Below are 26,379 nucleotides of genomic sequence, written 5' to 3' on the forward strand. Positions count from 1 at the left end.
GACAATTCATTTATTAGCTCTAGTGGCTTTCTTATAGATTCTTTGGGATTTTCTATATATGGGATCTGTTGTCTGCAAATAGAGTTTTACTTCTTCCTCTCCAATTTGGATGCCCTTCATTTCTTTTTCTTGTCTAATTGCTCTGGCAAGAGCTTCCAGTACATTGTGGAATAGCAGTGGTAAAGTAGGCATCTTTGTTTTGACCCTGATCTTAGGGGAAAATCTTTCAGTCTTTCACCATTGAGTATGATGTTAGCTCTGGGTATTTCATATATGGCTTTTACCATGTTGAAGAAGTTTCCATATACTGGCAGTTTCCTGAGTGGGGTTTTTTGTTTGCTTGTTTGGTTGGTTGGTTTTTGAGACAGCGTCTCACTCTGTTGCCCAGGCTGGAGTGCAGTGTCATGATCTCAGATTACTGTAACCTCTTCCTCCCGAGTTCAAGGGATTCTCATGCCTCAACCTCCCAAGAAACTGGGATTACAGGCATATGCCACCATGCCCGGCTAATTTTTGTATTTTTAGTAGAGATGGGGTTTTACCATGTTGGCCAGGCTGGTCTCGAACTCCTGACTTCAAGTGATCTGCCCACCTTGGCCTCCCAAAGTGCTGGCATTACAGGTATGAGCCACCATGCCTGGCCTGAGTGTTTTTATCATGAAATGGTGTTAGCTTTTGTCAAAGGCCATCTGTGTCAATTGAGATGATTCTCTCTGTGTGTGTGTGTGTGTGTGTGTGTGTGTGTGTGTGTGTGTTTGTGTGTTTCATTCTGATGTTGAACCACCCTTGCATTCTTGGGATAAATTCCACTTAGTCATTGTGTGTGATCATTTTAATATGCTGTTGGATTCAGTTTGCTAATTTTTTTTTTTTTTTTTTTTTTTTAAGACAGATTCTCACTCTGTCACCCAGGCTGGAGTGCAATGGCACAATCTTGGCTCACTGCAACCTCTGCCTCCTGGGTTTAAGTGATTCTCCTGCCTCAGCCTCCCAAGTAGCTGGGACTACAGGCACGCATCACCATGCCCAGCTAATTTTTGTACTTTTGGTAGAGATGGGATTTCACCATGCTAGCCAGGATGGTCTCAGTCTCTTGATCTCGTGATCCGCCTGCCTTGGCCTCCCAAAGTGCTGGGATTACAGGTGTGAGCCACCATGCCCAGCCTCAGTTTGCTAATATTCCTATGAGGATTTTTGCATTTATATTCTTAAGGGATATTGGTCTGTAATTTTCTTATGATTTTCTTTATCTGATTCTGGTATCAGGGTAATGTTGGCCTCATAGACTGAGTTAGGAAGTATTCCCTCCCCTTCTATTTTTTGAAAGACTTCAGAAGGACTGGTGTTAATTCTTCAAACGTTTCATAAAATTCAACAGTGACACCATCTGATCCTAGACTTTTCTTTGTTCTGTTCTTTTTTTTTTTTTTTTTTTTTGAGATGGAGTCTTGCTCTGTCGCCCAGGCTGGAGTGCAGTGGCCGGATCTCAGCTCACTGCAAGCTCCGCCTCCCGGGTTTACGCCATTCTCCTGCCTCAGCCTCCCGAGTAGCTGGGACTACAGGCGCCCGCCACCTCGCCCGGCTAGTTGTTTTTGTATTTTTTTTTTAGTAGAGACGGGGTTTCACCGTGTTAGCCAGGATGGTCTCTATCTCCTGACCTCGTGATCCGCCCGTCTCGGCCTCCCAAAGTGCTGGAATTACAGGCTTGAGCCACCGCGCCCGGCCGTTCTTTTCTTTATTGTTTCAATCTCTTACTAGTTTTAGATCTATTCAGATTATCCATGATTTTCTTCATGATTCACTTTTGAGGAGTTGTGTGTTTCTAGGATTTTGTTCATTTCATCGAGGTTATCCAGTTTGTTGGCATACAGTTGTTCATAGCATTGTCTTATAATCCTTTGTTTAATTAGGTTGGTCATAATAGAACCGTTACTGTTCCCACTTTCATTTCTGATTACAGTTATTTGTATCTTTTCTCATCTTTACTAAGTCTGTCTAAAGGTTTACCAATTTTATTGATCTATTCAAAGAACCAGTCTTGGGTTTTGTTGATTCCCTCTATTGTTTTCTATTCTCTTATTTATCTCTACTCTAATTCTCATTATTTCCTCCCTCCTGGTAGCTTTAAGTATAGTTTTTTTTTCTTTTCCTACTGCTTCAAGCTATAGAGTTAGGTTATTGACTTGAGATCTCTCTTCTTTTTAAATGTAGGCATTTGCAGCTATACCTTTCCCTCAGCAATTTTCATTACCCTTGTGATTTCTTCTTGGATGACTGGTTGATTTTAAAATGTTTTAATTTCCACATATTTTTACATTTTCCAATTTTTCTTCTATTATTGATTTTGGCTTCATTCATTGTGGTCAGAGAAGATATTATTTCAGTACTTAAGAAGAATTTTAAGAAACAGGGTGCTTGCTCCATCACCCAGGCTGGAGTGCAGTGGCACAATCATAGCTCACTGCAGCCTCAAACTCCTGGGCTCAAGCAATCCTCCCATTTCAGTCTCCCAAGTAGCTGGGACTACATGCATGAGTGCCTGGCCTGATTTAAATACTTTTAAATTTACTGAGATCTGTATTTTTGCCTGTCTTAGTCAGTTTGAATTGCTATAACAAAGGACCATAGACTGGGTGGCTTTTATGCAACAGAAATTTCTTTCTCACAGTTTGGAGGCTAGAAATCTGAGCTCTGGGTACCAGCAAGGTTGGATTCTGGTCATCTAAGTTGCAAACTGACTGCCAACTTCTCATTGTATCCTCACATGATGGAAAGAGGGCTAGTTAGCTCTCTAGCTCTCTGGTCTCTTCTTATAAGGACACTTAATCCTATTTATGAGGGCTCTACCCTCATAATCTAATTACCTCCCAAAGGTGTCACCTCCAAATATCATCACACCAGGATTAAGCTTTCAACATATGAATTTAGGGGGAACATTCAGCCAACTGCATTGCCTATTAATATATGGTTTACCTTGGAGAATATTTCATGTGCACTTAAGAATGTGCATTCTGCTGCTGTTGAATGAAATGCTCTGTATATGTCTGTTAGATCCTATTGGTCTATTTTGTTGTTCACATCCTCTATTTCCGTATTGCTATTCTGTCTAGATATTCTATTATTGAAAATAGGTTTTTTGTTTTGTTTTGTTTTTGTGAGACAGAGTCTCGCTCTGTCGCCCAGGCTGGAGTGCAATGGTGTGATCTCGGCTCACTGAAACCTCTGCCTCCCGGGTTCAAGCGATTCTCCTGCCTCAGCCTCCTGAGTAGCTGGGATTACAGGTGTGCACCACCATGCCAGCTAATTTTTTGTATTTTTAATAGAGACGGGGTTTCACCATGTTGGCCAGGCTGGTTGTGAACTCCTGCCCTCAGGTGATCCACCCGCCTCGGCCTTTCAAATTGCTGGGATTACAGGCATGAGCCACCATGCCCGGCCAAAAGTAGAGTTTTCTTATTGCCATTCTGTCCAGTTATTCTACCTATTACTGAAAGTAGAGTATTGAAGTCTCCAATTATTATTGTAGAATTATTTACTCCCGATTATTCTGTCAGTGTTGCTTTATATATTTAGGTGACCTCTTGTTTGGGGCATATATGTTTATAATTGTTACACTAATACATTCTTGATGAAATGACCATTTTATTAATATATAATGTCTTTGTCACTTGTAACAATTTGCATTTAAAGTCAATTTTTTTCTGGTATTAGTATAGCCACCCCTGCTCTGTTTTGGTTACTATTTGCGTGAAATACCTTTTCCCATCATTTCAACTTCAGTCTATTTGTGTTTTTTAATCTAAAGTGACTCTTTTGCAGACAGTATATAGTTGAATCATGTTTTTATCCGTTCTGCCAATCTTCTTTTTGACTGGAAAGTTTAAGCTATTTAAAGTAATTATCGATAAGGAAGAACTTAATTCTGCCATTTTGCTATTTGGTTTTGTTATATCTTATACATTTTTTTGTCCTTCATTTCTTTCATTACTGTATTCTTTTATGTTTGGTTGACTATTTGTAGTCAACCATGTGATTCCCTTCTCAAGTTCTTTTTTGTATAATTTTTAGATATGTTCTTTGTGATTAGCATGGGTATTACATTTGGCATCCTCAATTTATGTCTATTTTAAATTGATACCAACTTAACTTTAATAGCATATAAAAACTTGGCTTCTAGAGAGCTCCATTCTGCCCTCCTTCATGATGCTGTTGTTGTCATCACAATTAACATGTTTATATATTGTGTGCTCAGTATTGATTTATAATTATTTTTATACATTTAAATTCTACAGGAAATAAAAAGTGGAATTACAAACCAATGTTATAATAATACCTACTTTTATATTTGCCCATATATTTACCTTTACTGGAGATCTTTACTTCTTCATATAACTTTAAGCAACTGTCTGGCATCTCTCCTCCCTGTCCCCTGCTTTATTAAGGTATAATTAACAAATAAAAATTTTATATATTCACAGTGCACAATGTGATGTTTTAATATAGCGTCTTTCTTTTAACCTGAATGACTCCTTTTAGCATTTCTTGTAGGGCAAGGCTAGTGGCAACAAACTCCCTCTAATTTTATCTGGAAATATCTTAACTTCTTGCTGATTTTTGAAGGACAGCTTTGATGGATATAGAATTATTGGATGACAGTTTTTTTTTTTTCTTTCAGCCCTTTCATTGTCATACTGCTATCTCTGGCCTCCACAGTTTCTGATGAGAAATTGGCCATAAATCTTATTCACATGTGCATGATGAGTCACTTCTCTCTTGCTGCATTAAAGACTCTCCATTTGTCTTTTTGCTTTTGGCAGTTTGATTATAATGTGTCTGATGTGGTCTTATTAAGTTTATCCTACTCAGTTTGTTAAGCTTCTTGGGTTTTGTAGGTTTATGTCTTTCATCAAGTTTGGGGCATTATGGGCATTACTTCCTCAAATATTATTTGACTATTTCTCTCTCTCCTCTTTCTGGAATTCCTACTTGTTTTTTTCTTTTTTCAAAAATACTAGTCAATTACAGTAGTGAGACGGGGAGAAAGAGTAGAACAAGGATTTCAATCTGTGACTGACTGTGAACAATCATTTGAGATGAATCACTACCTTCCGGCCAGCCAGGAACTCCTATTTGTATATTGCTCTGCTTGATGGAGTCCCATAAGTCCCTTAGGATTTGCTCACTTTTCTTCATTCTTTTTCTTTCTGTTCCTCAGAACAGAATAATTGCAAATGTCCTATCTTCAAGTTCATGAATTCTTTTGTTCACCTGTTCAAATCTGCTATTACACCCCTCTAGTGAATTTTCATTTAATTACTGTACTTTTTCAGCTCTAGCATGTGTTTGGTTCCTTTTTATTATTTCCACCTCTTTACTGATATTCTTATTTTGTATACATAGTTGTTCTGTTTTCCTTTAGTGTTTTGTCCATGTCTTTAGCTCTTTAAGCATATTTAAGAAAGTCTAGAATTTCTGATGTCTAGCCTCCCTCAGGGATGATTTCCATTGTGTATTTACTGCCTTTAAATGTGTCATACTTTCCTATTTGTATGCCTTGTGATTTTTTTCTTGAAAATTGGACGTCGAAATATTATAATGTATTAACTCCGGATATCAAATTCTCTCCTTTCCTCAGGTTTTTCTGTTTTTGTTTTTGTTTTAATAGAAAATATATTTGTTTAAAGTAAAAGAGAACATTTGAGCTAATCTAATTCACGATTTCAAAATAGCATGATCTCACTACAATAAAATACATTCAAGTGTTAGTTAAGCATTGACTGAAAAACTGAGTGATATTTTTAGACTACACAAAAATGTACTAAATATTTTGTAAGCATTCTTACTCATTCTCTTCCTCCTTTCTTTCTCCTCTCCACATATACATATATATGCTACTGGCAAAATGAAATTATAACTGCTGTTTTTCTTTTATCGTTATGTATTGGCACCTCTTTCTCTGCCAATAATTAGTTTGCATTTTATATATATATATATATTTTTATTATACTTTAAAATCTAGGGTACATGTGCATAACGTGCAGGTTTGTTACATATGTATACTTGTGCCATGTTGGTGTGCTGCACCCATCAACTCGTCATTTACATCAATTATAACTCCCAATGCAATCCCTCCCCCTCCCCCCTCCCCGTGATAGGCCCCGGTGTGTGATGTTCCCCTTCCCGAGTCCAAGTGATCTCATTGTTCAGTTCCCACCTATGAGTGAGAACATGCGGTGTTTGGTTTTCTGTTCTTGTGATAGTTTGCTGAGAATGATGGTTTCCAGCTGCATCCATGTCCCTCCAAAGGACGCAAATGCATCCTTTTTTATGGCTGCATAGTATTCCATGGTGTATATGTGCCACATTTTCTGAATCCAGTCTGTCACTGATGGACGTTTGGGTTGATTCCAAGTCTTTGCTGTTGTGAATAGTGCTGCAATAAACATACGTGTGCATGTGTCTTTATAGCAGAATGATTTATAATCCTTTGAGTATATACCCAGTAATGGGATGGCTGGGTCATATGGTACTTCTAGTTCTAGATCCTTGAGGAATCGCCACACTGTTTTCCATAATGGTTGAACTTGTTTACAATCCCACCAACAGTGTAAAGGTGTTCCTATTTCTCCACATCCTCTCCAGCACCTGTTGTTTCCTGACTTTTTAATGATTGCCATTCTAACTGGTGTGAGATGGTATCTCATTGTGGTTTTGATTTGCATTTCTCTGATAGCCAGTGATGATGAGCATTTTTTCATGTGTCTGTTGGCTGTATGAATGTCCTCTTTTGAGAAATGTCTGTTCATATCCTTTGCCCACTTTTTGATGGGGTTGTTTGTTTTTTTCTTGTAAATTTTTTGGAGTTCTTTGTAGGTTCTGGATATTAGCCCTTTGTCAGATGAGCAGATTGCAAAAATTTTCTCCCATTCTGTAGGTTGCCTATTCACTCTGATGACAGTTTCTTCTGCTGTGCAGAAGCTCTTTAGTTTAATTAGATCCCATTTGTCAATTTTGGCTTTTGTTGCTGTTGCTTTTGGTGTTTTAGACATGAAGTCCTTGCCCATGCCTATGTCCTGAATGGTATTACCTAGGTTTTCTTCTAGGGTTTTTATGGTATTAGGTCTAACATTTAAGTCTCTAATCCATCTTGAATTAATTTTCGTATAGGGAGTAAGGAAAGGATCTAGTTTCAGCTTTCTACTTATGGCTAGCCAATTTTCCCAGCACCATTTATTAAACAGGGAATCCTTTCCCCATTGCTTGTTTTTCTCAGGTTTATCAAAGATCAGATGGCTATAGATGTGTGGTATTATTTCTGAGGACTCTGTTCTGTTCCATTGGTCTATATCTCTGTTTTGGTACCAGTACCATGCTGTTTTGGTTACTGTAGCCTTGTAGTATAGTTTGAAGTCTGGTAGCGTGATGCCTCCAGCTTTGTTCTTTTGACTTAGGATTGTCTTGGAGATGTGGGTTCTTTTTTGGTTCCATATGAACTTTAAAGCAGTTTTTTCCAATTCTGTGAAGAAAACCATTGGTAGCTTGATGGGGATGGCATTGAATCTATAAATTACCTTGGGCAGTATGGCCATTTTCACGATATTGATTCTTCCTATCCATGAGCATGGTATGTTCTTCCATTTGTTTATGTCCTCTTTTATTTCACTGAGCAGTGGTTTGTAGTTCTCCTTGAAGAGGTCCTTTACATCCCTTGTAAGTTGGATTCCTAGGTATTTTATTCTCTTTGAAGCAATTGTGAATGGAAGTTCATTCATGGTTTGGCTGTCTGTTTTTCTGTTACTGGTGTATAAGAATGCTTGTGATTTTTGCACATTAATTTTATATCCTGAGACTTTGCTGAAGTTTCTTATCAGCTTAAGGAGATTTTGGGCTGAGACAATGGGGTTTTCTAAATATACAACCATGTCATCTGCAAAGAGGGACAATTTGACTTCTTCTTTTCCTAACTGAATACACTTTATTTCTTTCTCTTGCCTGATTGCCCTAGCCAGAACTTCCAACACTATGTTGAATAGGAGTGGTGAGAGAGGGCATCCCTGTCTTGTGCCAGTTTTCAAAGGGAATTTTTCCAGTTTTTGCCCATTCAGTATGATATTGGCTGTGGGTTTGTCATAAATAGCTCTTATGATTTTGAGATACGTTCCATCAATACCAAATTTATTGAGAGTTTTTAGCATGAAGGGCTGTTGAATTTTGTCAAAGGCCTTTTCTGCATCTATTGAGATAATCATGTGGTTTTTGTCTTTGGTTCTGTTTATATGCTGGATTACGTTTATTGATTTGTGTATGTTGAACCAGCCTTGCATCCCAGGGATGAAGCCCACTTGATCATGGTGGATAAGCTTTTTGATGTGCTGCTGGATCCGGTTTGCCAGTATTTTATTGAGGATTTTTGCATCGATGTTCATCAGGGATATTGGTCTAAAATTCTCTTTTTTTGTTGTGTCTCTGCCAGGCTTTGGTATCAGGATGATGTTGGCCTCATAAAATGAGTTAGGAAGGATTCCCTCTTTTTCTATTGATTGGAATAGTTTCAGAAGGAATGGTACCAGCTCCTCCTTGTACCTCTGGTAGAATTCAGCTGTGAATCCGTCTGGTCCTGGACTTTTTTTGGTTGGTAGGCTATTAATTATTGCCTCAATTTCAGAGCCTGCTAATGGTCTATTCAGGGATTCAACTTCTTCCTGGTTTAGTCTTGGGCGAGTGTAAGTGTCCAGGAAATTATCCATTTCTTCTAGAATTTCTAGTTTATTTGCGTAGAGGTGTTTATAGTATTCTCTGATGGTAGTTTGTATTTCTGTGGGGATGGTGGTGATATCCCCTTTATCAGTTTTTATTGCATCTATTTGATTCTTCTATCTTTTCTTCTTTATTAGTCTTGCTAGCGGTCTATCAATTTTGTTGATCTTTTCAAAAAACCAACTCCTGGATTCATTGATTTTTTGGAAGGTTTTTTGTGTCTCTATCTCCTTCAGTTCTTCTCTGATCTTAGTTATTTCTTGCCTTCTGCTAGCTTTTGAATGTGTTTGCTCTTGCTTCTCTAGTTCTTTTAATTGTGATGTTAGAGTGTCAATTTTAGATCTTTCCAGCTTTCTCTTGTGGGCATTTAGTGCTATAAATTTCCCTCTACACACTGCTTTAAATGTGTCCCAGAGATTCTGGTATGTTGTATCTTTGTTCTCATTGGTTTCAAAGAACATCTTTATTTCTGCCTTTATTTCATTGTGTACCCAGTAGTCATTCAGGAGCAGGTTATTCAGTTTCCATGTAGTTGAGCGGTTTTGATTGAGTTTCTTAGTCCTGAGTTCTAATTTGATTGCACTGTGGTCTGAGAGACAGTTTGTTATAATTTCTGTTCTTGTACATTTGCTGAGAAGTGCTTTACTTCCAATTATGTGGTCAATTTTGGAATAAGTGTGATGTGGTGCTGAGAAGAATGTATATTCTGTTGATTTGGGGTGGAGAGTTCTGTAGATGTCTATTAGGTCTGCTTGCTGCAGAGATGAGTTCAATTCCTGGATATCCTTGTTAACTTTCTGTCTCGTTGATCTGTCTAATGTTGACAGTGGAGTGTTGAAGTCTCCCATTATTATTGTATGGGAGTCTAAGTCTCTTTGTAAGTCTCTAAGGACTTGCTTTATGAATCTGGGTGCTCCTTATTGGGTGCATATATATTCAGAATAGTTAGCTCTTCCTGTTGAATTGATCCCTTTACCATTATGTAATGGCCTTCTTTGTCTCTTTTGATCTTTGATGGTTTAAAGTCTGTTTTATCAGAGACTAGGATTGCAACCCCTGCTTTTTTTTGTTCTCCATTTGCTTGGTAGATCTTCCTCCATCCCTTTATTTTGAGCCTATGTATGTCTCTGCATGTGAGATGGGTCTCCTGAATACAGCAGACTGATGGGTCTTGACTCTTTATCCAGTTTGCCAGTCTGTGTCTTTTAATTGGACCATTTAGTCCATTTACATTTAAGGTTAATATTGTTATGTGTGAACTTGATCCTGCCATTATGATATTAACTGGTTATTTTGCTCGTTAGTTGATGCAGTTTCTTCCTAGCCTCGATGGTCTTTACATTTTGGCATGTTTTTGCAATGGCTGGTACCGGTTGTTCCTTTCCATGTTTAGTGCTTCCTTCAGGGTCTTGTAAGGCAGGCCTGGTGGTGACAAAATCTCTAAGCATTTGCTTATCTGTAAAGGATTTTATTTCTCCTTCACTTATGAAACTTAGTTTGGCTGGATATGAAATTCTGGGTTTAAAATTCTTTTCTTTAAGAATGATGAATATTGGCCCCCACTCTCTTCTGGCTTGGAGAGTTTCTGCCAAGAGATCTGCTGTTAGTCTGATGGGCTTCCCTTTGTGGGTAACCCGACCTTTCTCTCTGGCTGCCCTTAACATTTTTTCCTTCATTTCAACTTTGGTGAATCTGGCAATTATGTGTCTTGGAGTTGCTCTTCTTGAGGAGTATCTTTGTGGCGTTCTCTGTATTTCCTGAATTTGAATGTTGGCCTGCTCTACTAGGTTGGGGAAGTTCTCCTGGATGATATCCTGAAGAGTGTTTTCCAACTTGGTTCCATTTTGCCCCTCACTTTCAGGCACCCCAATCAGACATAGATTTGGTCTTTTTACATAATCCCATACTTCTTGCAGGCTTTGTTCATTTCTTTTTCTTCTTTTTTTCTTTAGATTTCTCTTCTCACTTCATTTCATTCATTTGATCCTCAATCGCTGATCCTCTTTCTTCCAGTTGATCGAGTCGGTTACTGAAGCTTGTGCGCATTTGTCACATATTTCTCGTGTCATGGTTTTCATCTCTGTCCGTTCGTTTATGGCCTTCTCTGCATTAATTATTCTGGTTATCAATTCTTCCACTCTTTTTTCAAGATTTTTAGTTTCTTTGCGCTGGGTACGTAATTCCTCCTTTAGCTCTGAGAAGTTTGATGGACTGAAGCCTTCTTCTCTCATCTCGTCAAAGTCATTCTCTGTCCAGCTTTGATCCGTTGCTGGCGATGAGCTGCGTTCCTTTGGAGGGGGAGATATGCTCTTATTTTTTGAATTTCCAGCTTTTCTGCCCTGCTTTTACCCCATCTTTGTGGTTTTATCTGCCTCTGGTCTTTGATGATGGTGACATACTGATGGGGTTTTGGTGTGGGTGTCCTTCCTGTTTGTTAGTTTTCCTTCTAACAGTCAGGACCCTCAGCTGTAGGTCTGTTGGAGATTGCTTGAGGTCCACTCCAGACCCTGTTTGTCTGGGTGTCAGCAGCAGAGGCTGCAGAAGATAGAATACTGCTGAACAGCCAGTGTACCTGTCTGATTCTTGCTTTGGAAGCTTCCTCTCAGGGATGTACTCCACCGTGTGAGGTGTGGGGTGTCAGTCTGCCCCTAGTAGGGGATGTCTCCCAGTTAGGCTACTCAGGGGTCAGGGACCCACTTGAGCAGGGAGTCTGTCCCTTCTCAGATCTCAGCCTCCGTGTTGGGAGATCCACTGCTCTCTTCAAAGCTGTCAGGCAGAGTCGCTTGCGTCTGCAGAGGTTTCTGCTGCTTTTTTGTTGTTGTTGTTGTTATTGTTTAGTTGTGCCCTGTCCCCAGAGGTGGAGTCTACAGAGACTGGCAGGCCTCCTTGAACTGCTGTGAGCTCCACCCAGTTCGATCTTCCCAGGGCTTTGTTTACCTACTTAAGCCTCAGCAATGGTGGGTGCCCCTCCCCTAGCCTTGCTGCTGCCTTGCTGTTAAATCGCAGACTGCTGTGCTAGCAATGAGGAAGGCTCCCTGGGCGTGGGACCCTCCCGGCCAGGTGTGGGATATAATCTCCTGGTGTGCCCATTTGCTTAAAGTGCAGTCTTGGGGTGGGAGTTACCCGATTTTCCAGGTGTTGTGTGTCTCAGTTCCCCTGGCTAGGAAAAGGGATTCCCCTCCCCCTTGCGCTTCCCAGGTGAGGCGATGCCTCGCCCTGCTTCAGCTCTCGCTGGTCGGGCTGCAGCAGCTGACCAGCACCGATTGTCCGGCACTCCCCAGTGAGATGAACCCAGTACCTCAGTTGCTAATGCAGAAATCACCTGTCTTCTGTGTCGCTTGCGCTGGGAGCTGGAGACTGGAGCTGTTACTATTCGGCCATCTTGCTCCGCCCCCCTTGTTTTTGTTTTTAATTGGTGAAGGACACAGTAGTCCATTTGTTTAGTGACTTACTCAAAATATTATTGGAAAGACTGTAATAATTCTTGTTGGGTGTGGTCACTTGTGTTCAGCTAGTGTTTTGACAGATTTCTTTGAATGCCAGGAGCTAGAACAAACAGACAAAAAGTAAAAGTATCTCTCCCAGGCCTTGCAAATTCACTGTGTCCTAGGACCCTCCTTTAACACTTAGGCATTTTCTTTGCACTATGGCTTGCCCTATGTCTAGGAATAAGCCCCAGGTGAAAATTTAGGTCTTTTCTGAGCATGGGTCTTGCCCTGGGCACATGTGTGGCTTTCTAAATTCCCCCAGTATAAACGGCTGCTTTGAATATTCTAATTTCCCAAAGAAATTTTCCCCAGTTTTGACACAGGCAGTCTATTGTATGTTTCAACTATTATCTTTGGCTCCAGGTGTCTGAGGGTTATTAGTTCTGCTTGAAGAATTCCTGAGTGATGCTCACTGCTCTTCTGGCCTGAATTCCAAGTTAGGTAAAACAGAGATGAGCACCTTACATCACTCCCTCAGGTACTTTGTGTCTTTCAAGGAATATGTTATTTATTCTAAGTTGTCAAATGCATTGGCATAAAAGGTTGATAGTACTCCCTTACTATCCTTATAAGTTCTGTTGATTCTGTAGTTCTATCACCTCTCATATTCCTCATGTTAATAATTTGTGACTTCTGTTTTGTTTTGTTTTGTTTTCCTGGTTTAACTCATGAGAGGCTTATGAATTTTATTGGTCTCAAAGAACCATATTTGGCTACTTATAAATTTTCTTTTCTTTCTTTCTTTTTTTTTTTTTTTGAGATGGGTCTCGCTCTGTCGCCTAGGCTGGAGTGCAGTGGCGCGATCTTGGTTCACTGCAAGCTCCACCTCCCGGGTTCACGCCATTCTCCTGCCTCAGCCTTCCAAGTAGCTGGGACTACAGGTGCCCACCACCACGCCCAGCTAATTTCCTCTATAAAATTTCTGTTTTCTTTTTCCCTGATTTCCACTCTTTAGTGTGTCTTTATTTCTGCTTATTTTGGATTTGATTACTTTCTCATTTTTCTGTTTTCATAAGATAAGGGTTGAGGTCACTGATTTGAGACCTTTCCTAATATAAGCTTTTAGTGCCATAAGTTTTCTTCTGTGTACTACTTTTGCTGCTGCCTGCAAATTTTGAGATTTTGTGTTTTTATATTCATTCATTTCAAAATACTTTCAATTTTCCTTTTAATTTCTTCTTTGACCAGTAAGTAATTTAGAAGTGGGTTATTTCATTTCCAAATACCAGAGGATACCTTTCTGTCATTGATTTCTCGTTTAATTCCATCATTGTCAGATAATATACTTTGCACGATTTGAATCTTTTAAAAGTTATTGGGATTTGTTTTATGGCCCAGAACACAATCTATCTTGGTAAATCTTCAATGTGCACTAGAAAATGATGTGTATTTTAGTGCTAGTACGTGAAGTGTTTTATAAACGTCAATTAGGTCAGGATGATGGATAGTATTGTCCAAGTTTGTCATATCCTTACAGATTTTCTGTGTATTGAGAGGGGTATTGAAGACATTTCTGACTATAATTGAGAATCTGTATATATTTTTTTTACAATTCTATCAGCTTTTGCTTCATGTATACTGAAGCTCTTTTGTTTAGTGCATACCCATTTGGGATTATGTCTTCTTGGTAAATTTACTCTTTCATCATTATGTAATGTCTGCCTTTCTTCCTGGTAATCTTCCTTGCTCTCACTTCAGTGTTTTTGTTTTATTGAGGTAAAATTCACAAAACATCAATTATTTAAAAGTGTACAATTCAGTAGCATTTAGTACAGTCTTGTGCAGCCATCACCTCTATCAAGTTCCAACACATTTTCATCATCCCCAAAGGGGACCCATTAAGTACTTGTTCCAAATTCCCCACACTTCAGCTTCTTGTAACCAGTGATATGCTTTTCTTTCTCTATGGATTTGCCTACTTTTGATATTTCATATTATTGGAATCATGCAATATGTGACCTCTTGTGCCTGGCTCGTTTCACACAGCATAATGTTTTCAAGGTTTATCCATGTCGTACCATTTATCAGTACTTCACTTCTATGGCTGAATAATAGTCCATTGCACAGATACATCAGATTTTGATTATCCATTTACCCAGTGATGGACATGTGGGCTATTTTGACCTTTTAACTATTGTTAATATGGCTCTATGAACTCAGGTTTATTTTTGCTGCTTGCCTATCTCAGATTGTTTCTATTTTATGGACTACAGTATCCTCATCTGCTTCAAAGTCTGTCCTCTATGCCACTCTACCATGACTGTCCTCCCTTCACAAGGCACCAGGCTTCAATATGGCCTGATCATCGCCCCCTCAACCCCAAATCTCTACAACCTACACGCAGGCCAGGGAAGGGCTCCCTCCTCCAGTGGAGTGGAACTTGGTGTGTCACACTAAGGCCGTGTCATCCAGGAAATAACTGATGAAAGAGGAGCCTCATTAAGCCAAGTAAATCTTTAGCTTTATGGCCTTTTAAGCAATGTGACAACAGAGTGAAAATCCCACACACTTCTGTGGGCAGCTGTTTTGACCATTTTGGACTCAAATTCCATAAAATCTGTTTCCATTTCTCCAATTCCAGATCTTCACTTCAGGCTCTCTCAAACCCCCATCAAATGGCAGTGGACTCGTCATGCAGCCTGCTGCCATTGTTCTTGATTTGCCCCAAGGTGCACGGTTTTACTCAACATTGTTTTTGTGCTATCAGTGCAAACGTCAACAAAATGAAGGAAAATATATTTCATTATGCTAATAACTTTGACCTCCCAGACCCCCAGTTTCCCTGGACTAAACCCTGTAAACTAGACTGAAGCATCTCAGAGCCAGTGACAGGGCTGTTCTCTCAAAATTTTAGCATGTCTTGGCTGCCTCTTCCATTTCGTGCTCCAGGCATCTCATTTATTTCACCCTAGACCTGGCCCTGCACAGGAGAGGAAGTCAGAGAATACCGTGAAGCCATGTGCACATACCCTTATGCTGAGCGGCAAAGCGGGTTATCTGAGTGGGTTCTACGGAGGTAGGACTTTCTATAGTGTCCCATAAATGGACCTGCTGGAGAAGCCTGGTGTGAATGCAAGCAGTTTTCAGTTGATGGGAAGTGTCAAGGCAGAGGTCAAAGAGCTCAGGACAAGAGCTGTAGACCATATTTGAGAAAAAGACAGATGCAGAGTTCCAAGGCTAGCCCAAATCAACCAGGCCTGCCCAAGAAGCTATGCCCATGCTTCTGGCCTTGCCTGAGATAGACCATGGCAGACCCAGGTTCATATCCCGACTGTGACAAGCACCATCCATGTTGCCCCGGACAAGCAGCTTACCAATTGTCCCCACCTCCCCAAGTTCAGGTGGCTCATCTAGGTCTTTGTGATAACCACCTTCGTGGAGTGGCTGTGGCCACTGAAAGAGCTAACCTACATATCATAGTAGGCACAGTGCTGACACTCCAGCTACAGGAGGGGCCAACACAGTGCTTCTCCGGGAGCGCTCAGAAGCAGGAAGGAAGAACAGTTCCTGGGCCTTGGGCAGTGCACGGGTTGGCCAGGGTTTCCCCGAGGGTGGCAAGCCAGCGCCTGGGGATGTTTGAGATGGTTTTATGTGATACACAGATAAAACACTTTTCATTTTAGTAATTGTTTTTAAATGCATATTAGAAAAAATGTAAAGAGCCCATTAAAAGCTGCAATTTACATTTTAGGATGAGACTAAGTGAAAGCAAGTTGATAAAATATAAAAATATGAACATGAAGTAACTAACACACACGTGGCAAAGATTGTGACAGTGATGAATAGTGTTGAAGGTCCCATGTCCCAGGAACCCTCTCAGTCCAGGGGAAACCAGGATGGTCGGTCACTTACGTGTGACTGCCTGATGTTTGAGAAGTGCTGAACTCAGGCATTGGAGTCAAACAGACCTGTTCAAATCCTGGTCCAGCATCCACTAGCAGCAAGGCTTGCTGGCACTTTGTAAGCACCTAACATGTTTTGATAAAGACTACCAAATGGCGAAACCTACATTAAGTTCCTAGTAGGAAACAAAGAGGAACACAGTGAGTGCTTAATCAGTTCAGCATTCATTTGACAAATATGTGAGCACCGACTGCATGGCAGACGGTGTGCTGGGTGCCCAGATGCTGCAATCAATGAGCTTATATGACTGAGGAAGACAGTTAAACAAGTAATGATTGCAAAAGGGGACAGGCTGATGTTGGGGTGCTCAGAGGGACGTCTGGGGAAGTGACATGTGACCTGACCCCAAACCAAGGACCCTAGAGGTAATACCTTGGAGAACCTAGTTCTTGGCAGAACGAGGAAAGGCCCAGTCAGGAGGGAGAACCGTAGAACATGCCGTGGAAGCCACAGAGAGTCTGGGTTCTGTTTTCAAGGCAATGGGAAGCCACTGAGGAAGTTCAAGCAGAGGAGGATTATGGCCTATTTCTGGCTATAGATTTGAAACTGGATTGGGGACTGGCTGAATGCAGGGAGACCAATGGGAAAGTAACTGCAGTAGCTCAGGCCAGATGCTGACTTGCTCAAGGGATGTAGCTGCAGAGATAAGGAGATATTTCAGAGACAGACTTAGTGGGATTTGAAGACTGGTCAGACAGGGGAGGAGAAACAGACAGTTCGGATAGTTCACAGAGACAGGCCTCTGAGAACCAGCAATTTTGGCAGGTGGAGGGGAGCGGGGCTTTGGCAGAAGACTTTTAAGTTTGGCTTAAGATATACTGAGTCTAAGGTGCTTTTGTGAAATCCAAATGGAACTAGGAGTGGGAATCCAGACAGAGATCTGGGTAACGGGGATTTTGGAGGCACCAGCACATGGATGGATTTGAAGCTTCAGGAACGTGGGAATGAAAACAGGTGGGACTGAGAATGAGGGTCCCTAGCTTTGAAGGAACGGGCAGAAGAGGAAAGTCGGACAAAGGAGACCAAGTAGTGGTCAGACTGGCAGAGAAACCAGGAAAAGTTGGTGTTAAACCACATGTAGGAGGCTATTTTACCAAATAGTGCCCTGCCCTGTGCCCACCTTTTGAACTCAGACACACCCGAGTGATTTTTTCTGGCCTGTAAAGTGCAAGCAACTGTGATGTGTGTCACTTGTAGGCAAAAATGTGACAAGCCCAAGTGTCATTCCTTGTCTGAGATCATAAATACATGTTAAGTCTCTTGGCATGGGTCTCTACGTGGCTTTGAGCAGAAAGCCCTCTTGTTACTTGCAATGGAAACGTGGCGTGAGAAATGAACTTCGGTGTAAGCAGAGCTGGCTCCGTGGATGTCTGGCACTGAGAAGCGTCCCGGGTTTGGTTTAATGCTCTGCTGTCACCATCTTGAAATCCTCAGTCATTTTTTAATAGGGCTCTGCATTTTCATTTTGCAGTAGGCCCTGCAAACGATGCTGTTGGCCCTTGTAAGCCACCGAGATTTTCTGGGTCGTGACTACAGTGTAATCTACCCTATCCTAGCCAATAAACCAAGAAGAGGGGTAGTTGAAAAGAGGACATCAGGTGCTGTCATGAGGCCGGGCCAAGAAGGCCTGACTACTGTGGCTGTACTCAGGACAGAGGGCAACCCATTCAGGAAGTGTGGCTGTGAAAGAGAGAACACGAGGACACCAGAGGGAGCCGTGAGAAAGAGAACTTTCTCTTGCCCATCTTAAAGGGAGAAACATTTGGGAAGGTTTCAATTTTATAGGGAAACGGTGTTTAGGGAAGCATAGCATAAAGATACTAGGAGACAGAAAGAAGGTCCACAGAGTAAGACCCCTTAGAAAGGAGATGGTGAGGGACCTGGGGTACGACTTGTGGAATGAGCACATCCGTTTGAACAGGGAGGGAGGAGGAAATGTGGGCGCAGACACAGGAAGGGCTGCTGAGAGTGCTCCCACCTGATGCTTTCTGCCTTCATCTGCAAGGCAGACATGAGGCCATTTGCTTAGAGTGTGAGGAGCCCCTGAGGAGGGACAGAGTGGAGACTGAGACAGCCGCCATGGAGCCCTGGAGTACAAACAGACCAGGCAACTGGGTCCTGGAGGTGAGGCGGACCCAAGAAATTGTGACCAGGAATCCGCTCTGTGGGTGCCTTCCCTCCTGCAGCTGAGGCCAGGCCCTCAGAGATGGTGGCTGGATCTCTCCAGTGATGGTGATTCGCCAGAAGGGTGGGAAGAAGACAAAGAAATGAAGACTGGCTAAAACAGACCACCGCCACCACCATAAATAATGGCAAGAGCTCACACTCCAGACATTTGCTGGCACTTTTATAAGCACTCTGCAGTATTAACTCATTGAACTTCCCACACTGTGAGGAAGCACTAGAATCATCCCCATTTTACAAGGGTAAGGCAGAGGGATTGGTGGATGAGGTTCCAATAGGGTGTCGTGTGTTGTAATTCAGGACTAATTCATATAAAACGGCTGGCCTAAAAGTGTTGTGTGCTTTAATCTTTGAGGCAGAGAACTTTGTATGTTTCGAAGGCTTCACTGAACATGCATTTCTTGAGCGTCTATTACTCACCAACGCTAAGAGGCGTTGCCAGCTGCCCCGGACGGCTCCCTCTCTCTTTGCCCGCTCCATCCCAACCACTCCTTGGCCTGACATTCCCATCGTTAGTCCGCTGAGCAAGGCTTTCAACCTGAGAACCCCTGGGGGATCAATGAGTACGTGATTTTTTTTTTTTTTTTTTGAGACAGGGTCTCACTCCATTGCCCAGGCTTCAGTGCAGTGGATTACAGCTCACTGCAGCCTCGACCTCCTGGACTCAAGCAATCCTCCCAGCCTCTTGAGTAGCGGGGACTACAGGTGCTCACCAGCATGCCTGGCTAATTTTTGTTTTTGTTTTTTTGGTAGAGACAGGGTTTCACCATGTTGCCCAGGCTGGTCTCAAACTCCTGGGCTCAAGCAATCCACCCACCTTGGCCTCCCCAAAGTGCTGGGATTACAGGTGTGAGCTGCCATGCATGGCTGAGCACACGAAACTGCATGCAAAAATGCCATGCTTCCATATATGCAAGAGTTCTTAACCTGGAACAAGATTAACAATCAGCAGCAAACCAAGTGACAGTTTCCAGGGAGATGGTGCCGCTTCCCTGTGAGTACCTATGAATTCACCACCTAGATGGTACTCAGAGCTCTCAAGGGGACAGCACAAGGTAAGCGGAAAAATCATTCCAAGGTGAAGGGTATTGGCTACAACCCAGGCAAGAAGAAAGGCTATTTCAGTCCCTCAGGAACCCTGAAGGATGGCAGAAGCCCCCTCCAGATACATGTTATGGTTTTCTTCTCTTTCGGGAAGGCACTTCTGGAGCCATGAGGATTTGAACAGATTAACTTCCCCTGCAGAAATTCTGGATGCAGGTTGGAAAGGCCTTGGGGACATGGCAGATTCAGACTACTCTTTGCTGCAAGTCTAGTTTAGGGAGCCGAGACAAGCCGTGCTGAGAGAAAACTACCAAAAGAAGAGCAGTGAGACAATGTCCTGGACGCTCAGACTTGAATTTCCATCCCTAGCCGTGTGACCTAGGGCAAGTTCCTGTCCCTTTCATGACCTGTTTCCTCATCTACACACTGAGGGGCTGGGACTGGTCATCTTGAAAATCAATTCCTGCCCTAACATCATGGTTTGCTAGCTTGGGAGCATGTGCTGACTGTTGTCTGCCTGGTACACTTCAAGTCTGAAGGACACGCCAGCCTGGGCGGCAGAGGGTTCCCTGCTGTAGGGGAGGGGGCTACTCTGCCACCCCGCTGGTCTCTCCTCAGGACGAGCCTGGGAATCTAAGAACAGTGGGCTGAATATCTGCTGGGACAAGGATGGGCCAGAGACAGATCACTGACTCACCACCCTGCCACCAGACTAATGGTGAGTTCTTTTTCTTGGGCTTGACAATAACCTTAGTGACCTGAGGTCTGCACCCTCTTAGCCCCTCCAGGCCTTTCTTGGTGCCGGCCACGAAAACCCATTCTGGGTTTATTTTGTGGCTGTTTTGGTAGCCCAGTATCCACTCCCCTTCCTTCTGGGGAACCACAGCATGGCCAGGTGCCCTCTAAGGCAGCGCCTGTGGAGACACCATCCACACTCCCTCCACCTCCACCTTCCTGTCTGTCCTTATCTTTCCAATGAGTTGTTTTCGCTCCTTATTGGTGGCTTTCATTACTTACTGCCAACAAATTCCTTTTAGAGGAGCTCCTGGGACAGGTGATTGAATCTGGGTTCCAGCCCCTCTCCATACATCTCCAAAGAGCAGAGAAAAGCTCCTTAGTTTTAATGGCCCCATTGGGCCTCTCCCCCAGGCAGAAGACAGAGGGAGACGGAAAGAGAAGACCTCCAACCTTTCTCAGAAGCTTTGCCAACACCCATATGGTGCGGTATGACTCTGCCCAGCAGAAGTCCGGAAACCAACCCAGGTGGCACCGTTCCTCACTGGATGGTGCCGTGCAAACCTGGGAAGCCTGGGGACTGGTGGGGGCCAGAGGAAGGAGCAGTGAACACCTGCATACTCTCTACTACCCGCTGTGACACATACTTCATGTGCCGTTTCAGACAGAAAACCTGAGAGCCCAGATCCGATGCCCAAAGCTGTGTTGCTACTGCACCATGCTGCTCCTTGGAATGACCACTGTGCCTTCCAGGATATGCTGGGGATGACCAATGAGGTTTTCAACCTTTGAAAATGCCCCTACTCTCAAATTGACACCACAAACACTGAAATCAACCTAAAAATGGTGCGGCTGTGTCTGCTCGCTTCCTCAGGTTCCTACCAACAGTGGCTCTGCTCTAACAATTCTGTTGAAGTCAGCATGTAGGAATCACAGTTCCAAGAAACAGAAACAGCGTGCAAAAACATGAATGTCTCACGAGTTTTATTTGAATGGAGTTACATCTAGAGTTCTCATTTCAGTGTACAAACAGCTCAGTGCAGTGTTTCTAATACAAGTCATAGAAAACTGGAACACACTAAATGAATAGTGCACTTGATAGAAAAATAAATTACACTTTAAATGCTACTGCAAAGTTTTACACATAAAAAAGGTAAACACAAAATAGTGAGACCCTCATAACCACCTATCATACCCAGATAAAGAGATAAAAGGGGCAAAGGGATCTGTGCTATAAAAAAAATCTCTGAAGAGGAGAAATCCTGACGAGTAACTGAATGATCATCTCAAGCCATGTGGTGACACAGGGACTCACAGATCCTGTCTCTCAGAACTGGGAAGGAACCACAGCTCTACCAGTGCGTTAACACAGCCACGTTCAGCTCAGGGCAAATTTCTATAATTCACACAAATTTCCTCATCCTGATGCCTAATATGTAGGAAGAGTTTCCAACTTTCTTCTGACCACTGAAGAAGTACAGTGTTTAAATTTTTGAGAGGATAAAAAGGACAAATGAGGCCGGGCGCGGTGGCTCAAGCCTGTAATCCCAGCACTTTGGGAGGCCGAGGCGGGCGGATCACAAGGTCAGGAGATCGAGACCACGGTGAAACCCCGTCTCTACTAAAAATACAAAAAATTAGCCGGGCACGGTGGCGGGCGCCTGTAGTCCCAGCTACTCAGGAGGCTGAGGCAGGAGAATGGCGTGAACCCAGGAGGCGGAGCTTGCAGTGAGCCGAGATCGCGCCACTGCACTCCAGCCTGGGCTACAGCGTGAGACTCCGTCTCAAAAAAAAAAACAAAAACAAAAACAAAAAAAAAAAAACAAAAAAAAAAACAAATGATACAGAAATGTGTATTCTTCCGTCTGCAGAAGACCCCAGGTTTCCAAGCAACCACGTGGCCAAGGGCATGATTAGTTAAAACTTGGTGGGAGCTCACAAAGACTCTCGGAGCTGAGACACCCACAACAGCACCTCGCTCAGCTGCCACCTGTGTAAATGAGGGTGCAATGTCCAGAAGTGTTGGCTGCCTCCAAGTGACAGGTAACACTGCAGACCCTATCTGGGCACCTGCCAGCCTCCGGTTCACGCAGCCACCTACCGCTCTAGAGTTTCACAGGAGCGGCCAGCAGCTTCGTAAAGGAGACTCCGCAGGAACACAGCTGCGCTCGAGCTGCTGCTGCTGTTGTGCTGTGCTGTGCTGCGCCAGCAGAGCTGAGTGGGACAGTATTGACCATCTCTGGTCCTTTACAGAACGAGACTGCTGACTCCTCTCAATGAAAAGACAAAAACTTTGCTTCTCAAGACTCTTAGAAAAATAGCAAGGATTTTTCTGTGACTGACAAATAATTCTGCTAGCAAGACTTCTGAAGGAATAATAGACTTTTCATTCTGGGGCTTAGCTAAGAGAAGAGGTGCAAGTTTTAGCCAGAAGTGAGAAGCATAAAATAACAAGCAGTCCAGATCCAAGAACCCAAGAACAACTCAGGGCTTTCATCCTTAAATCTCCATAGGATATCTGTGATTGTACAAAGGCAAAGGCTAGAGACAAATGTTAGGAGACTATAAGAAATATTTTTAAAAGTTTTTTCTTAAAACAATGTATAAATGTTAAGGAAATAAGCACACAAGGAACTGAATCATTCCTCTGTTCAGCAGTGTCTCCTGAAAAGGACTGAAATGACCGTGGCCTCCTGTGTGTCAAAAGGTGATGCTACTGACACGCCACAAATTAGGTCTCACTAAGTCTAGAGTTCTCAGGCAAAGTCTAGAGCAGATAACTGAAACCTTCACATCTTATTTTAAACCGCCCTGTCAACTCCCACTTCCCCTACCAGGGCTATGAAATGGACTGAGTTGAGGGTCCTCTCCTGTCTGCCCTCAGGGAGGCTGCCCCTTCTCCTCCCCGCCATGATCTGAGGCCTGCACACAGCAAACCCTCAGGAGGGCCCCCGGCTGCCCTTCTCCGACCTCAGCCCAGTCTCACCAGCCTGCTTCTCATCCACTATCATCTCCAACCTCTCTCTTTGCCAGCATCCTTGATGGGTTCACACATGCTTCTCTCTTCTCAAGAGACAGACATCTCCTCTTCCCTACCTGCCACATTCATAGACCTCCTCAGCCCTGCCTCTCCCCACCACACTGTTCTCGGGGGAGCGGAACAGGAAGAGTGGTTACAGCAGCTCTGGGCATGGCAGCAGCCGCAGCTACGACAGGAAACCAGTCCCTGACAGTTATCTCATCTGCTGGGGCCAATTCAGCATTCAAGTATTAACTTCTGTGGTTACCACTTTATGTCAGGGCATGAGACAAAATTTCCTCTTAACTTGAGATTCAAGTGAATTTTAACGAAGTCCCTATCAATATTCTAACTGTCAAGAATACAGGTATCCAAAGACATAAGGTCACAGAGTATGTCCAACTACCTAATTCCTAAATTTTACGAAGTTTAAAATGAGGATGTTGTCACCTCCTGAACCGGATGGGAAACTTAGGTCTTCCAAGCCATAATGCCTCAGCTGCTCTGTGGTGGCCTAGCAGCACAACTGTAATCCTGTAGGACATCTACGGTTGCCAAGACACTGAACATTTGATGCTCATTCCATCAAGTCTTGGGTCAAGATCCTGGTTCTAGGTGTCACTTTCAGCTTTGAGAAAATATGTCCTATAATTAAGAACTGGCAAGAGCCCCACCAGTGAAACTCAGAAGCTTCGCATGGTGGCTAAGGGGAGGCAGCCAGCAAGAAGCGTTGACTTTCCTTCTGCAAAAGTGTTTTGTGCGAAAGTGGGTTCCAATCACTACAGCTCCCTGGGAAACGGTGCAGGATTAAAATTCCTGAGCTTTCCAGTCAGACACCAGGGTGTGTTTGCCTGGACACATGATTGTGTTATAAGGAGCCCAGGAAAGTCCAATCCATGATGTTTTAAAGATGGTAAGACTGGATGTTTATTATGCTAAGCAGTACAAATTAGTGCTTAATTGTATACATATTGCAGGACAGAAAACTAGAAAGCAGATTCCAGGAGGTATGGCTTAAGATCGGTTCTCCGTAACAAGGGATTAACAACTTTACCAATATGGTTTCCACATCATCCTCCTTCCCCATGGCAACTGAGGTTTACCTTGTTCATTCGAAAATTATAAAGCTAAATAGTGCTATTTCTGGGTCTTAGAATTACAGATGGACACTGCTATACTTTATTTTTCTGTGTGGAGTATATATGAACATTCAGAATTTCTTTGTAGAGGCCCAAAGGGATGGGGAAATTCTAGAGATCTCTTTTAAACGAACACAGAATTCCTAGTGCAATGCAGGTTCTTTCAGTATGCTGTGTATAGCTTCACACACGGTAGGTATTTAAGAAACAACACCCTTTACCCTTGTTCCTAGTCCCTATTTTGGTCCTGGCGTATTTGTTTTGTTTCATTTTTTTTCTAGTTTGAAAGCTCTAAATTTATTCAGCTTATACTGAAAGGAAATGAAGTCTATGTCCAAATAGGAAGGAAGCAATGTGGAGTACTGCTGTGCCGCGCCTTCGAGAGCTGAGACTACAGCGGCCTGCATTCCCCACTGGACTCAGGGAGGAGTGCAGATGCCTGTGGTAAATGCCCCAGGGTCTCTTGAACAGTAACCCGCCCCACTGAAAAGTGACAGGATACGTGTGCAGTGCCTGTGAGTGCTTCCTGTGGAAAGGCAGGCTGAAAAAAATGACAGGATTTTATTTGATTTCTCTGTAGTTCTTCTCAGGGTTTATCTTGATGTAAACTTGAAATATTAAGATAGCCAGTACAATAAGAAATCAAAAGAATGGGAGATATTTAAAAACTCTCTATATTCTAAACTTCTCTTTAGTATTGTAATAATTGTAAAAAAAAAAAAAAAAAAAAAAAAGTTGGCCCTAAGTCTGCCTTTATAATGTCCACATTAATTTCCTAAATTCTCGATTTCTAGTAAGTCAGGGAAAAGTGCAATTTCTCTAACAGGCAGCCAGATCAAGGATGCTCACCCTGACATTAGATGGAAATAGCTTTCAAAAGGCTGTTGACTACCAGAACCTGCCTTGTTATGAAGTTGTTATGAACAAATAGAACCGCTAGGTGGAGCCAAGAGTTTGAAGGAAACCCCAGAAAAAGACATTCCCTTGTTTCGGGAATTTTTAACATTTATAAAAGTATAGAAAGTTAAAGACCAAACACGCTCGTTTGGGCAGCTATGCGGTGTGATGAAACCTTTCCAGTTGGACGGAAAATACAGCTGTCTTTTTTACAGAGTTGAAGTCAAATCTACGTGGAGCTTTTTTTTACCTACAAGTAATGGACAAGCTCCTGAATCCAACATATTCTAGCTGAAATGGATCCCAGGACGGAATGCTGGACAGAACTGCGTGTTCCAGTTACAGGTCCTTAGAGCTCAGTGGTCAGTAAACACTTCTGCTTCAGGACAGCTTCTTCTGCCAAAGTGGGAGCAGAGCTGAAAGGAAGAGAGAACGGGTTACTCAGGGAACCCCTGGGGTTTGGGGGAGGACATTCATGTCTCCATTAGTGCCATATAGAGCATTCTGAGGGTACAGCAGATTACAGACCTAAGTCAATATGTAGTAACACCTAACCTGGCAACGCGATATTCTATAGAAGGGAAATTTCTGGATAAACACTGCTTATTTCATTTTGAAATAAAATACAAAGATAGCACAATTTTTCCCCTTCTTAACAAATATGCCAAACACACTTAACCATTTCTTAATGCGTCAGGGTTAGTATGAGTATCACGAGCAGTGCTGTGCTGAGCACAAGGCCAACACACTCGGGAGACAGCAAGGGAAGCAGGCTGCTCTCTGCCGCTGCTTCTGGTTTTTTTTTGTGTGTGTGTGAGACAGGGTCTTGCTCCGTTGCCCAGGCTAGAGAGTGCAGTGGCATGATCACAGCTCACTGCAGCCTCAACATGCCAGGCTCAAATGATCCTTCCACCTCAGCCTCCCAAAAGTAGAAGTAGCTGGGACTACAGGTCTGTGCCACCACACCCGGCTAATTTTTGTATTTTTTTGTAGAGATGGGGTTTCACCATGTTGCCCAGGATGGTCTCAAAACTCCTGGGCTCAAGCCATCTGCCCTCCTCAGCCTCCCAAAGTGCCACGATTACAGGCGTGAGCCACTGCACCCAGCCCTGTGTTTCTTTACATATTCCTAGATGGCTGTGTCTGTGTTCCTGCACCAGTTAATCTATTTTGTTAGAGCTGTGTGAAAAATAAAAAGACATGGGCTCTGCAT

At 42.8% G+C, this 26,379-nt stretch overlaps 1 protein-coding gene across 4 annotated transcripts in view; it reads right to left on the bottom strand.

Moving 5' to 3' along the window:
• Positions 1-21,078: 21,078 nt before the first annotated feature.
• The window catches only part of EPB41L5 (erythrocyte membrane protein band 4.1 like 5), a 169,427-nt gene continuing 164,126 nt past the window's right edge, over positions 21,079-26,379 (bottom strand). For all 4 annotated transcript variants that reach the window (XM_074008827.1, XM_015431975.3, XM_015431974.3 and 1 more), the window contains one exon: positions 21,079-25,582. In XM_074008827.1, coding sequence (XP_073864928.1) covers positions 25,516-25,582 — 67 coding nt within the window. In that variant the 3' untranslated portion in view covers positions 21,079-25,515. The remainder of the gene's footprint in view (positions 25,583-26,379) is intronic.

The sequence above is a fragment of the Macaca fascicularis genome, chromosome 12 (assembly GCF_037993035.2).
Source record: "Macaca fascicularis isolate 582-1 chromosome 12, T2T-MFA8v1.1".
Lineage (NCBI taxonomy): Eukaryota > Metazoa > Chordata > Mammalia > Primates > Cercopithecidae > Macaca > Macaca fascicularis.